A 14,208-nucleotide genomic window follows, 5' to 3' on the forward strand; every position below is an offset into this window, starting at 1 on the left:
AACAAAAAAGAAAAAGAATCCGTTTCATGTATCTGGAAAAGTCCACATGAAAGAGCTAGCTCCCTGCTGCTGGGCAAAAGCACTGTCAGCAGAGCTGAGTACATCCGCAGCCTGTCACTTGCCACTTACTGTTCTAACAGGGAGGAGGTACCCTGAAGAATTAGCTTTTGGAAGGAATGTTCAGAGGTTCTTGGTAGGGGAGGGAGAGGAAACACTGATTTTTTTTCTGCGTGTTGGTTTCGCCATATTGATGGAGTCTGTGCTTAACGGGGGTGGCAGGAGTGGATTTGTTTAGAGTGGGAGGGCTCCTTTTCAGGGGCTGAGGTTTACACATTATATTATTTCCCACAGTTGAGCGCAGAGGCACGAAAGGAATTTCCCAAGCTGAAATCCGAGTGGCTATGAATGTGGGAAAGCTGGAAGCAAGAATGCTGTGTCGCCTTCTTCAGAGATTCAAGGTTGTCAAGGTAACATCATGAGTCATCTGCAGGCTCCATTGTCTCTGGGTCTGTGCACAGCGTGATAGCCAAGGGCTGTCTCAGCCACTCAGGAGACGCTGTAGGCCTCAGTCGCAGGTGGCTGCCCACAGGCATGTCATGTCTCCTTGATGCTGGTTTTCGTTGGTTTTCACTTTTCAAAAACTGAATGAGTCTTCAGCACTGAAAAGTCAGCAGGAGATGTGGCTACAGGGGGCACACAACTGTGTGGGGCCTCCAAGGAAGCTGGCTAGCCTCTCACTGCCCCTTCAGTCAAAGCAGCTGCTGCCCAGGGGCCTGGGCCCCTACTCAGGCCTCTTTCTCTCTCATCACTTGCCTGGCTCCTGGGGACAGTGGACTGGCCAACTGTACGTGTCTGCAGGTCTCCTTTCGGCATTCATGCCTACATTCCTTCCAGCCCATATCCTTCCCTCTCTTCTTGCCAACATTTTGGCCGTTTTGTTGGAAGGCAGGATTACAGTTGAGCTAATGATTGCAGAGTGCTTGGCATGTGCCTTGGCATGAGCTTGACACATAGAAGATGTTGTTCTTCCTGCCATGAAGAGCCAAGAGAGCGCCTTTCCCCTGTTCTGGAAGATAAGAAGTGTGGGTTGATGATGGTCCCATCCTCTGTCCCTAAGGCAGTGGCTGAATGGAGCTGGTGACCTCCAGTCCGTGGCAACAGTTCTAAATCCTAGAATCCTACACAGTTAACACTCACTGCTCACTAACCATTGCCTGTGGGCCTAGTCTTGTGCCAGGCATAAATGAGATGGGGAAGGACCAAGTGAGGACCCAACCCTCAAGGAGCTCACAGTCCCATAGAACAGACACACATTCAGGATGGCAGTTTGGAAACCCATCTCCGACAGGCCTGTGGAAGCAGCATGTGAGAGGTGACCAGACAGGACAGTGAGGGAACACCAGTGGGGCTGAACACCCGGGTGGTGGCAAGGGGTGCAGGAAAGATCAGGATGCAGACACCACAGCCCCCAGCTCACCTGCATACCTGAGAGTTGCAGCACCCTCCAAACATGATTAAACACATCTCATTCCCCCCTCCAGGGGTTCATGGAAGATGAAGGGCGGCAGCGGACCACCAAGTACATCTCCTGCGTGTTTGCAGAAGAGAGCGATCTAAGCCGGCAGTACAAGAGGGAGAAAGCCCGGAGCCAGCTGCTGACCACAGTGAGCCTGGCCTCCATTCAGGAGGAATCACTCGTGCCTGAAGGGGAAGACACCTTTCTTTCTGAGTCAGACAGTGAGGAGGAGAGCAGCGGCAAGAAGAAAGGGAGAGCATCCCAGAGTGACGGGAAAGCCAGCTTGAACTCCAGTCTCAGGACACAGCCTCATCACTCCATGTCAGCAAAGGGTAGGGAGTGCTCTGGGGGCTGGAGGGAAGGTGGGCAAGGCTGGCAGAGGGTGTTGCCCTCGATCTAAGCTCTGCCAATCCCACCTTGCTCTGGGGATCTTGAGAAAATAGCCCGTTCGTTCAGCAGACACTTGAGGATCTCTTTGTGCTGTCCTAACTGGGGACCTGTTGGTGTCACGTGATCACATAATCAGTAGTTTGGAGGAAACAGTCACATCTGTCTCTTGGCTGCTTGCAAGTCTGATCTCCTTGGCAAATGTTCAGTTCATTTTGTTGTGTTTTTACTAGTAAAGGAATGAGATCCAGTAAACTTCCGCTGTCCCCTTCCCTCTAGTGATCTGAGGAGCCTTTGAGGCTTTAGGTTAATTACAGACTTTTTAAAACATGCGCTGGGTGGAGCTTATGACCAGTTTGCAAATCTGGTGTCTAGCTAAGTGGGGTTGTGGGGCGGGAAGGGGCCCCAACACTGCTCCCTTGGCCCTCCACCCTAGTCCTCAAACTGACCAAATGAAACCCTGGGCCTGCGTGGGTCTGGTCTGGCTGCTGAGTGTTAGTGCCCTCCTCTCTGTCCCCTGATGAGGCCACAATTCATTCATGCTCCTCCCGCCCCTCCACTGCAGGTGGCTGGAAGGTCGTAAATGCCCACCCACTGAAGAAGCAGCTGCCTTCCTCCCTAGGAGCGGCTGAGGAGAAAGCCTGCCAAAGCTCTGCCGGCAGGGACAGCCTCCAGGACACCAGTACCTCCATGCAGGACACCAGCACCTCCAGCATGTCCTTTGGCTCCCACCGCATGAGGAATAGTAGTGGTGACATGACCGTGATTGAAGAGGTCAGGCATGAAAGCACAAAGGTGAGTGCTCACAGTGGGGAGTGCCTTTTCTCTGGCAAGGGCCTATGGCAAGGACCTTGGTCTTCTCAGTTCTGTGCGTAAGAATCCCAGCAACAACAACAAAATCAATAATGGTAAGAGTACTGTGTGCTGAGTGCTCTGTGCCAGACAGTGGGCTAGTGCTCCTCCACATACCACCTTTCTGCCCAGCCAGAAAGCATCAGCATTGTTTACATAGTCTTTTAATTCTCAACAACTTGCTCTTTTTACTTAAGTTGATTTTGTAGGGAAAATTTGTTTAGATTAGTGGTTATTCCCACTCTAGGCCGATTTAGCCTCCCAGGGGACATCTGGCAGTGTCTGGAGGAAACATTTTTCCTGGTCACAACTAGGGGACAGGGGACCACTGGTGTCTAGTAGGTGGAGGCCAGGGGTGCTGCTTAATCTCCTAGAATGTGCAGGGACAGCCCACAGGAGAGAATTATCCAGCCCCAAATGTCAATGGTGCTAATGTTGAGAAGCCCCACCTTAGATGAAAGGCCAGTATCATCTGCTGTGAAAGGGAGGTGATTACAAAACAGACAACTGAAACTGTTCAGTACATTCTGGCCAGATACTGTTGAGTGTCACAGCATTCAAGACCCAATAGAATCAAATGCTTTTCATCAGTGTAATTAGAAGGATTAAAAAGGAATTGACACAGGAGTACCGTTCTCATTATGTAATTTGGTTCCCTTTATGCTGTCCTGTGTCACTTGAACATGCCTCAGAAACCGCCAGTGGCACCTCCTGCACTTCAGAAGCACGCCGTCAGAGGATGAGGCACTCAGCACAGGGCACAGTTGTGATTGGGGCAGCTTTAGATGCTGTTCCTGCTCTTTCATTGAGGCCTCACAACACCCCTGTGAGATGGATGTCAGGATGAGACAGGGGAGGCCCCTAGGGAACGAGCCACTTGCCTGCTCAGTGAATGCAAAGTGAGGATAAGATTCCATGCGTGTGGAGCTCCTCCTGCCTTGCTTCTCCTTTTTTGGTGTGGAGGCCTGTGCTTTTGGTACCACCCCTACAACAGAAGCAATGGGGGGGGGGGGAAGGGGTGCAAAGGTTTTCTGTGGATTTTTCTAGAAACTTTGAGCTCCTTCCTAGTCTTTGGATGCCATAACTTCTCAAGTCATGGTTGGTACTGTGTCACTGAAGAAGCTGGGCCTACCAGCAGGTGGGTCCCAGCAGGTTCTAGAGGGCCTGCCTGCCCTGCTCACACCCTCACCCTCTTTGTACCTTTAGATTACGCTCACCTGTCTCTAGCGGCACACATGTTCCCTCCAGGCCCTAGGATTCCTTTGCTTGCTGCCTGGCTCAGCTCTTTCTCTTCCTCTTAGAAATCTGTTCCCAAAGAATGCTGACCTTCTTTCTGCATCGTGCTGAGAAGATGCCATGAACGCCACATCTGGAGGGCCATTGGCAAAATATGTTTCTTCACCTTGTACTCTAGCATCCCTGTCACTTGACTGCCCTCCAAAATGTTTGCTGTATAGTGCAGGAGAGCACAGAGGTCTTTCTCCTGGGCCCTTCCATGAATCTTGAATGCTTTTGAGCTGGTCCCCTTTCAGGAAAGAACTGTGTGTCTTCCTAAGCCCCAGCCCAGCAGGGAAGTGACCTGGGGCTGGCTGTCCTGACAACCAGCTGCGAGTAGCCTCCTCAAGCTCATTCTCGTTCTCCTGAAAGCACCTCTCCAAGTGAGGAGGGCATCCAGCAAAGGAAGGCCTAGGCCACCACAGGGTGCCCTTTTGTGGCACGTGATTTGCAAGGACTGTACTGGAGTCAGGATTTCCCTTCCCTCAGGGGACACGCAGGGGCTTTAACAGACGGGATCCAAGGGCAGATGTAACAGTTTCACAGAAGCTCTTAGAAGACAGGAGCTATGAAGAGAACCATGGGCATTTTGGCAGGAATGGGAGAGAGAGCACTCTTCGCTCTCTTCCCCCTTTGTCTTTCATTTGGCACACATCTTAATGCACCTAGGGACAACTACCTGACCCCAGAAGCCCATCTCTGCTTCTATCCTGTATTCCCAGAGAGAGAGATAGCCCTCTTGACTTTCCTTCTTGAACATGGGCATGGAAATTGCCTAAAGAGGCAAGACACACCCGGGGGAAAGGTGGCCCCCTGACTTTATTGAGCCCATTGTGTTCTTATTCTCTCTGTCCCCCATTCTAGGAGAGCAGCAGTTCGCAGAAGGCAGGGAAGCATGGCCCAGGCCAAGACAAACCCCACGAAACTTACCGGTTGCTCAAACGCAGGAACCTGATCATAGAAGCTGTTACCAACCTGCGCTTAATCGAGAGCTTATTCACGTAAGGAGCCATCTGTCTGTCTTGCACTAACAGTACATTTCAGGCCAGGTCATTATCACAAGCCACAGAAATGACCAAGAGGCCTCTGAGTCTTCCTCTGCTGTATAGATTCTCACAGCATCGCTGTGTGGTAGGAAGGGTTTAGCACTTGTTCTAGCAATTTGGAAAGTGTAGACATTGAGGAACATAGAAGCACTAAACATGGAGAGTGACTGGGGAAGAAGTGGAAGTCAGGAAAGTGCAGGGCACCTCTCTTGCCTTGGAGAAGAAACTTAGGCAGCCAATATGCATCAGCTCATAAACAGCTTTTACTTCCACATGGAGGCTTTTGTTCAAACGCAGTCTGATGTGAAAGCAAAAACACAGAGATGCAGGTAGGACTTACTTGTGTGTTTGGGGTGAACCTCTGCACTTCAGTGGGGTCCTTCTAACCCACTGTCACCACCGCCTCCTAGGCGGCATCTTCCTGGCACCCAGCTTCAAAGCCGCTCAATTAGAAGGAGCCTCACCCCAGTTCTCTAACTAGGGGTTGGGGAGACCATGTGCAGACGGTGCTGCCTGCATCCCCTTATCTGTGCAGTGAGGGGTTTGGTTGGACACTCCTAATGTCCTTCTGGCCCTGCCATCCAGTGATCGGTGGTCTGGAAACATCACGTAGTGACTCAGTAAGTTCTAGACCGTAAGACATGAAACGAATCAGAAAGAGCTGCAGACCTGAGAGTGTCAACAGCCGTATACTGGACCATCCCTGTGTCTGGGAGTTAAAACTAGCATAGAGATGGATCTCCCATCACGACACTCACTGTCCCTTTAGGAATCACGTACTCCCTTTATTTCCGGTAAAAGGCTCAGAATGTGAAGCTGCTTGTGAGTGGCAGCTTGTCTACCTCATTTATCGCCAAGAGAGATGATCTGTAGTGTCTCTAGAAGTCAGCCATTCAATGACGCGTTCCCCTTTTAGTTCTCCTCCCATTTCCACTGGGTACCACTAGGTAGCTCTCAGCTGCCTGGATTGAAAAAGGCCTTCTGTGTTGAGATTGGGTATATAACTTATTTTGTGACACCCCAGGATTCAGAAAATGATCATGGATCAGGAGAAGCAAGAAGGCGTGTCTACCAAGTGCTGTAAGAAGTCCATCGTCCGCTTGGTGCGGAACCTCTCTGAGGAGGGTCTCCTGAGAGTTTATCGGACTACAGTTATTCAGGATGGCATCAAGAAGAAGGTATGCATGGCTCTCCTAATGCCCACCACACCAGCTTCACACCATTAGAAGCTTTCTTGTCTGGCTCCTCTTGTCCTCATCTGATTTCACTTGTTCCTTTGCTGCCAGTAACTCCCATTTCCCATTGTGCCTCCTCATCTGGGAAGCAGGGGCCATGCCAGCTTTCCGTGGGAGGCTGGAATCCGAAAAGAGGAATAAGTCACTTGGATCTCAGAGCAGCATGCACAGGCCTTAGAGCAGGTGTTCAGCCCCAGGCCTGCCCTGAGTGACAAGAAGGCGAGTAGGAGACATTGAAGTTCCGCAGAGCAGCACTGGCAGAGATTCAGCCACGTGTTAACAGGTGGAAGGTGTAGAGTAGGGCAGCAAAAGGAGTTTTCATAGGGATCTGTTCCATAGGGAACCCTTCCTGAGGAAGTGATGGTGGTGATTCAGGTAAGACGCACTGCTGGCATAATCTGAGTGCACACCAGCAGATCTTCTGCCTTCAGTTTATCTGTTTCTGTAAAATTTAAAGTTGGGGCCCATTCCCATAGCAACTGGAGCTCTGCAGCTCTGCACATAGTCGGAGGCCTACATTTTACAGGGTTGGAATCATTGGAGAGAGCCCTGCTGGGCCCCTGGGACCAGAAGGCAGGTACTGTGGGGACAGACACTAGTAATTGCCTGACCTTTTTTTCTGGCTGCATTGTAAATCTCTGCCTTAAGAAAGCTATGCTTTGATGTGTTGCTTCTTTAATAAGCCGACAAGGTCATTTCTGCTTTTTTACTTTATCTTATTTTTTTGAGACATTTGAAGTTTGAAAAACAGCAGCATGAGAAATGACTTACACCATTTCAGCCCTTCCAGGTTGGCAGCTCTATCAGCTTTTATATTTGCTGTTGAGTCTCCTTGCCCTTGCCCTTCTCCTTTTTCCCCTACCCCCCACCAGCTTGCCATCCTCTCCCGCAGCAGGCAGGGGGTCTTTGTGCTGAGCTCTGTCATCAAGGACAAAAGCCCTCACCCCTCAGCAGCTGCCCCTTAGATATCTGTTATCACACAAAGGAGTTATTTCGGGGGTGGGCCTCCTTCTTGGGACAGTAGTGAATGAAGGCAAGGAAATTTCCCGCAGTCTAGGAGTAACACAGAGATCTACTATCCAGCTATGTCCAGCTCCTCCAGTCTAGCCTAGTGTCCACTAGGCAGTCTGGTGGGAGAGGTGTTGGGGAGGGTGGGGAACAGAGTGCCATGCATAAGCACCAACAATCGCATGACCTGAGAAATGAAGGCACCAGCCCTGGGCCTCTTGCCACAGAGTGCCACTAGCACTTCAGCTCTAGTAGCCTGTGTGTCCAGCTGGGAAGGACTGCACTTTTGTGCATCTGCCTTCAGAATAAGCTTAAGTGGCTCACCAGCATTTTCTCCGGCTCGCAGAGCCCGTGCTGCTGGCAGGCTGCCTGCTGATGCCCTGAAGGTATGTTGACTGGAGCTGCCATGTGGCAGCATCCGCTTTGGCCTTTGCTCCTGCATCCTGCCCTGCCCACTGGGCCTTTGGGCAGTGGGCTGGCTGGCTATTCAGCTGTGGCCAGTCGGGAGATGGGAATGTATTGTATTTGCACTGTGCTTTTAAGTGCTCCAAGGTGTTGCCTAACTGCATCTCATTTGAGCCTCACAAAATTCCAAAAGAGTTGGCAAGGTGTGAGAGGAGGATATTGTCCCCATATCACAAATGTCCATTCCCTATGATTGGCCCTACCCCTTGAGCCATTCTCTGCATGAAGCCTGCTGCTTAGAGTCACAAGTTTAGAAAACCCTACCTTGCCCTGTCCTGCCAGCGGCAAAGACGGAAGAAAAGCCTGGCTCTCCAGGGGCCATGATCACAGCATCTGCCATCTGTCACCCAGGCACCACACCCATACCCCTCTGCTCACCTCCACCAAGCTATTCTGTTTGTCACCCTGGATAATGCTCGTGAAATGGTAACCCCCCTAACTGTTCAGCTTCAGTACCTTGGAAGAGGTAAAATAACAAAAGCAGCTCTAAATCCTCTGCCAGTTGGTTTCGAAGCACGCCTGGCAGGAGTCCCATGATGGCACTCTCAGCGAGGGGAGATTAAGGAAAGCTGCTTACCTTTTCCAGATGGAAGCCCTCAGGATTCATGAGCAACTGTGGGAAATTCCCAGATAGCTGCAGTGGGGTGTCAGGAATGTGCAACTAGGTAGCTGTGGAGACTAGGAGGCCAGGACAGCCCAGCCAGGGGACTGTGTTTCCAGGGCAGAAATTCCTCACCTGAGCAGAGCAGCACAGAGCAGCACATTACCAATGGCAGAACTTTCTCAGTCAACTCAAGGGATTTTGATGCCAGAAATTGTAATGGCCAACTGTTCAGTAATGCTTTTTTGCTTCAGTCTCAGACATCTCTTGGAAATGTTAATGAAAAGTATCAGCAGGGTTGCTCCGAGGTACCGTGTTCTAGAGCTGGCTCTCCCCAGCTCCTCCTCTGCCCTTTTGGGACACTCTGACCTCTCCCTCCACAGGTGGATCTGGTTGTGCACCCGTCCATGGACCAGAATGACCCTCTGGTGAGAAGTGCCATTGAGCAGGTCCGTTTCCGGATCTCTAATTCCAGCACAGCAAACAGGCAAGTGGCAGTACCCCATAGGAATCCACAAGGAAACCGCCTGGGTCTTCATATCTCCATCTGTAGCAGTTTCCACACACACCTTTTGTTTATACTCATGTGAGATCAGTGGATTCACTGGTTTAGGAGAAATTTCTAGATTTTTTTTTTTTTAAGATTTTATTTTTTTGAGAGGAAGGGAGCACAACCAGAGGCAGAGGGAGAACTAGGCTCCCTCGCTCCCCGCCTTTGGTGCTCAGCTCAGGTCATCAGGGAGCCTGACATGGGGCTCCATCCCCGGGATCATGATCTTAGCCGAAGGTAGACGTTTAACTGACTGAGCCACCCAGGTGCCCCCAGTTTCTGGATTTTTAAGGAGAAAAAAAAGTTCTAATGTTCTTCATTCTCCTCTGCCTAATGGTGTCCACAGAGCTCTCTCAATCATGGGCCCTGTGAAGTGTGAAGCTCACCCAGTCTCCTAATGGCTCAAAATGAGTCTAGTTGCCTTTCTGCGGTCTTCTCTAATTTTGTTCGTAAACCATCTCACAGTCTGAGAAAACTCAGGGGTGGGAGAAATTCTTAGCTGGGCTTAAACTGGAGGTGGCCAATGGGCAGGCACAGGGCTCCATACAGATTGCAGAGCTTATGTACTTCGAACCAGTTACTGATTAATTTCATATTAGTTCCTGATCTTTGGCACTTTATTTTTAATTACTTATTTTTTTTAGAATTTGTTTATTTTTGAGAGAGAGTGGGCAGGGGTAGAGGCAGAGGGAAAAAGAGAAAGAGAATCTCCAGGAGACTCCCCACTGGGCACAGAACCTGACGTGGGGCTTGATCTCGTGACCCTGGGTCATGACCTGAACCAAAGTCACGAGTTGGATGCTTAACACACTGAGCCACCCCCAGGTGCCCCCGATCTCTGGCATTTCTGAAAGTGTTAGAAGACCCAGCCCATTGGGCTGCCTTACAAAATAGCAACTGCCCTGTAGGTGGGCATGTATACTCTGCGGGTATACAGGGTACTGCAGCCCCTGTCTCCCCCAAATTATCTAGTGACCTGATGCATTTTATTCATTCACATCATCTGCTTGGTTTCTCCAGGCAAGTGAAGTTGAAACTCTAGGGCCAAGTGGCTTCATCTGATTCACCAAGGCAAACCCTTTCCTTTCTCCGAGTCCTCATTCCAACATGCTGTCGATCTTGTATTTGAACTACAGGATTAAAGTACCCCAGCCTCCAGCACCTCAAGAAGTTGAAGAAGAAAGTGAAGGAAAAGAGGGTCCGAGTGGATCAGGAGACTCTGAGCCAAATGCTTCTAAACCAGAAAGCGGACGGGTGAAGAAAACTGATGAGAAAATGGGCATCACCCAGCTGAAAAACTATAACCCTGTCGTAGGTAAAGAAGCAGCTCCTCATCAACGTCCGGTGAGGTGTCATTGGTTGTCTGTATGGTGATGTTTGAGTGACTTGCTGTTCTACCTTGTAGCACTGGGCTGTAGTCCAAAGAATCACTAGCTGGGTCACGTGGGGCTGGTCACATGACCTCCGCTGGCTTCAAAGTCCCCATTTGCACAGTGGGCATGATTCTTGCCCAGCATACCTCACAAGGCTGTCAGGAGACTCAGATGAAACTGGGCTGGATCCTAATGCAAGGAATTAGTCACAAAGATGAATTCCTCTGCTCAGTATCCTTTGGCTGGAATATCCTCTCAGCCACAGAAAACCTCTCTCTCCTGACCTCAAAGCTTCTGATAGTTATAGTCACTGAGGAGTTTGAACGCTTGTATAATTTTCTCAGAGTCTGTTATCTGATGGGGTTGCCTCCGTGGGCCCCCACCGGGCTGCTCTGACATTAACGTGTGCGGGGCAAGTACAGATGGCCAGCGGGGCTTTGCTCCTCCCCTGGCCACAACCATGCATGTTGGCAGAGGAGGGCAGAGGTGACTTGGCAGGCACAAACCATGTCCTGGTGTGGCACACGGCACAGCAGACCTGCGATCCCAGGTAGAAGAGGCAATTTGTGTGACCTCCATCTCTATGTACCCAGTCACAAGAGCATGGCCTGCCTTCAGGCTCTCGTGGTTAGGAAGTGCAGCCTGAGGGAGAGATCCAGGCAGGAGCAGGTGCAGCTCAACAGCACCCAAGGTTGCACAGACAAGACGATGAGTGTGTTCTTCAGGGGGCCATGGCGATGGAGGACAGCCTTCTGGCCACTTGCCCTGGCCCTGCTGCTTCTATGGCTCCTTGTTCTTTGACCTGTCTTCTCTCCTGGGGAAAGCCAAGGAATACTTCATTTGTGTCAACAAAGAAGATGCTTTCAAAGAACCTAATTCAGGGATATTTTGCACAGCCCTATCAAGCCAAGGGGCCCATGTGAAGGTCTGTCAGGCCCTCTACAGTGGCTCCCTTCTCCAACACGCTCCGGCTTCTGTGCTGCTCCCTCCTCCTCCCTTGCTGCACCTGTCATTGTGGCAGCCTGGCAATCCACAGGCCTGCCAGGCACACGCACATCTCTGGCACCTTGCATTTGCTCCGGGGTGCACGTCCCCAGGTGCCTGCATGCCCCCATTCCCACCACCTTGGGGACTTCACTTTTCCTCTAGATGGAATTAACAGTCTTCCTTCCCCTTCCTCACTCTGTTTTCTGCTCCAGCTAATTCATCTGATATTCAGTGTTAGGTATCTTGTTATCGTCTGCCCTTTGCCTTGGAAGGTAAGTTCCATGAGAATAAGAAGGTTTGCTATATCCCTGGCACCTGGGACATAGTGGCACTTTGTAGTCTTCGAGTGGCTTGAACTGAAGTGAATCTGGGAGTTCTTAAGGATTGCCCTTCCCGCTCTCGCCTCAGTTCCAGGACTCGGCCGTTCTCTAGGGTTTCTGCCCAAAATGCCTCGCCTGCGGGCAATACACACGTTTCTGTGGTACCTGATCTACGGGCATCCTGTCACCTACCCGGGGGACAAGCCAGGCCCTGGCAGTTCAAGAAGAATAGGGAGGCAGGAACCAAGCAGGGTGAGAGTCCTGCCCTCCCGAAGTGACCTGGAAGCCTCCTCTGATGCCCCACGCAAGGACTACCAAGAAATAACCCTCATGGAGACCGAAGTGGAGCTCCCCACGGAGAAAGGTAAGGTGCTTCTGAGGCAGGCAGGCAGGCCACAGTGGTGTCCGGAGGGGAATCATGATGCTTCCTTATTCTTATCATCTGAATCAGCTGCATCCCTATGGTGTCCTGATCCAAATAATTTATAACCCAGACTCCCTGAATCTGTGGGTCTCCTGCCTGTCAAGTGGGGTTCTGCCTGAGTTGGTGGCGAGAGGGAATCAGGACCTCCTGGGATAATGTCATGGCACCATTGTGACTGGGACCCTGCCGGCAGCACTGACTCCGATTCTCTCCTAGTTTATGTGGAAGAAGCCTCCTGGAAACGCTATGTCCCTCCCATCCCAATCCACAACGAGTTTGGCTTCGGCTGGGCTCTCGTCAGTGACATTCTCCTCTGCCTGCCCCTCTCCATCTTTGTTCAGATTGTGCAAGTCAGTTACAAGGTACTAATGACTCCTAGGCCTCTTGTGGGGGCCAGTCCCCCAGCTCCAGGCCAGAGAACCTGCATTCACCCAATCAAGGGAAAATACTTCCAGACTTACATTTGTCTGGATACATAGATGCATGGATGGAAGGATAGGTAGGAGGATAGATGGATGGAAGGAAGAAGGGAGGGAAAGATGGGAGGATAGACAGATTAGATGGATGGATAAATGGATAGATGGATAGATGGTTGAGTGGATGGATTGAAGGAAGGAAGGATAGATAGATGATGGAGAGAGATGATGGGATAGATGAATAGATGGGATGGGTAGGTAGGTGAGTAGATGGGTAGATGAATGGGTGGATGGATGAGAAGAAGGAAGGATGGATGGGTAGGGAGGGAGGGAGGGAGGATAGACAGGATGGATAGATAGAGCTAGATGAATGGTTGTCTGGTGGGTCAAGGGAAATACTTGATAGACTTGTTCTTACAGTTAGATCAATCAGATAGATTGAAAGACACAAATAATTGTAACAATAAAGTATGTTTTTAGAAATTTGGCAAATACAGAAAAGGAGAAAGTGGGTTCAGAGACACTGTTGCCCAGAAAAGAGTAGCGTGTGTATTTTCACAATTCTTAAAATGGACCTTGGCCTTGTGGATGAGCTGATCCTGAAAATGACCCCTTAGGTAGACAACCTTGAGGAGTTTCTGAATGACCCTCTGAAGAAGCACACGCTGATCCGCTTTCTGCCCAGGTCCATCCGGCAGCAACTTCTATACAAGAGGTGAGTTCCCCAGAACTGACACAGACTGGCCAAGGGTCCTGGCAGGCTCCTCCAAGTTACGGTTCTGAATGATCGTTCACCAGGAAGAGGAAAGCGTTCTGCCTGCCAGATCACACTGACGTGAGGTTTTCATTAATTCAGCAGCCCTGCAAGCCTTCTGGATAAAGCACAGGAGGAATGAGGTGCAGGCTGATAAATTTTATTACTAACTTCAGGGTTCTTTTAAAGTACAATCTGCTGATAAAGACTGCAAGTGTTGGGGTGGTTTTTCCCTTTTGCTACTTGTACTTTCTAAATCAATCCTCCTATGTAGGATTGATGCTCTGTTGCTCCATTGCCTTGGGTGGGTGGGGGGAAGGGGCTTCTGGGTCTCCACCCAGGGCAGGCCCAAGGCTAGTCCTCCAGGACCCACAAGGTTGAAGGGGGAACCATAAGCGAGTTGCATCCCTTAACCCAGACGCAGACCCTCTGACCACAGCCAAGCTTATGGTGACTGGGACCTCTGTTTTCCAGACGTTATATCTTTTCCGTGGTGGAGAACCTCCAGAGGCTGTGCCACATGGGGCTGCTGCAGTTTGGCCCCACAGAAAAGTTTCAGGATAAAGATCAGGTAATGTCTCTCACGCCTGAATGAATGAGGATCCCGATGGCTCAGCAGTTTCCAGACAGCTGACCTGGCGGTTGTTCTGAGCTCCTCTCCTCACCCGATCTCCATGTCTCTAGGTCTTCGTTTTCTTGAAGAAGAATGCAGTCATTGTTGACACCACCATCTGTGACCCACATTACAACCTGGCCCACAGCAGCCGGCCCTTTGAAAGGCGTCTGTATGTCCTGAACTCCATGCAGGATGTGGAGAACTACTGGTTCGATCTGCAGTGTGTCTGTCTCAACACCCCCTTAGGTACTGTCTGTCTGTGCCAGGCCCCACCATCCCCTGCTTTCCTGCCAGCACTGGGCTTCAGGGCAAGAAGAAACTAGTAGTGGCTGCTGGTTTGCAGACTGCTCTCCAGAGACCTAGCGTGTCCTTGAGGCTCCCTT

The 14,208-nt window shown here is 50.6% G+C and overlaps 1 protein-coding gene across 2 annotated transcripts in view; it reads left to right on the forward strand.

The window, feature by feature from the left end:
- GTF3C1 (general transcription factor IIIC subunit 1) overlaps positions 1-14,208 on the forward strand; it is a 72,051-nt gene that overhangs the window by 30,967 nt on the left and 26,876 nt on the right. For both annotated transcript variants that reach the window (XM_026011059.2, XM_072753615.1), the window contains 12 exons: positions 352-467; positions 1,542-1,848; positions 2,469-2,698; positions 4,895-5,031; positions 6,101-6,254; positions 8,769-8,872; positions 10,072-10,250; positions 11,704-11,979; positions 12,256-12,401; positions 13,073-13,170; positions 13,684-13,780; positions 13,894-14,071. In XM_026011059.2, the coding sequence (XP_025866844.2) occupies positions 352-467; positions 1,542-1,848; positions 2,469-2,698; positions 4,895-5,031; positions 6,101-6,254; positions 8,769-8,872; positions 10,072-10,250; positions 11,704-11,979; positions 12,256-12,401; positions 13,073-13,170; positions 13,684-13,780; positions 13,894-14,071 (2,022 nt within the window). The remainder of the gene's footprint in view (positions 1-351; positions 468-1,541; positions 1,849-2,468; positions 2,699-4,894; positions 5,032-6,100; positions 6,255-8,768; positions 8,873-10,071; positions 10,251-11,703; positions 11,980-12,255; positions 12,402-13,072; positions 13,171-13,683; positions 13,781-13,893; positions 14,072-14,208) is intronic.

This window comes from Vulpes vulpes, chromosome 3 (genome assembly GCF_048418805.1).
Source record: "Vulpes vulpes isolate BD-2025 chromosome 3, VulVul3, whole genome shotgun sequence".
NCBI lineage: Eukaryota > Metazoa > Chordata > Mammalia > Carnivora > Canidae > Vulpes > Vulpes vulpes.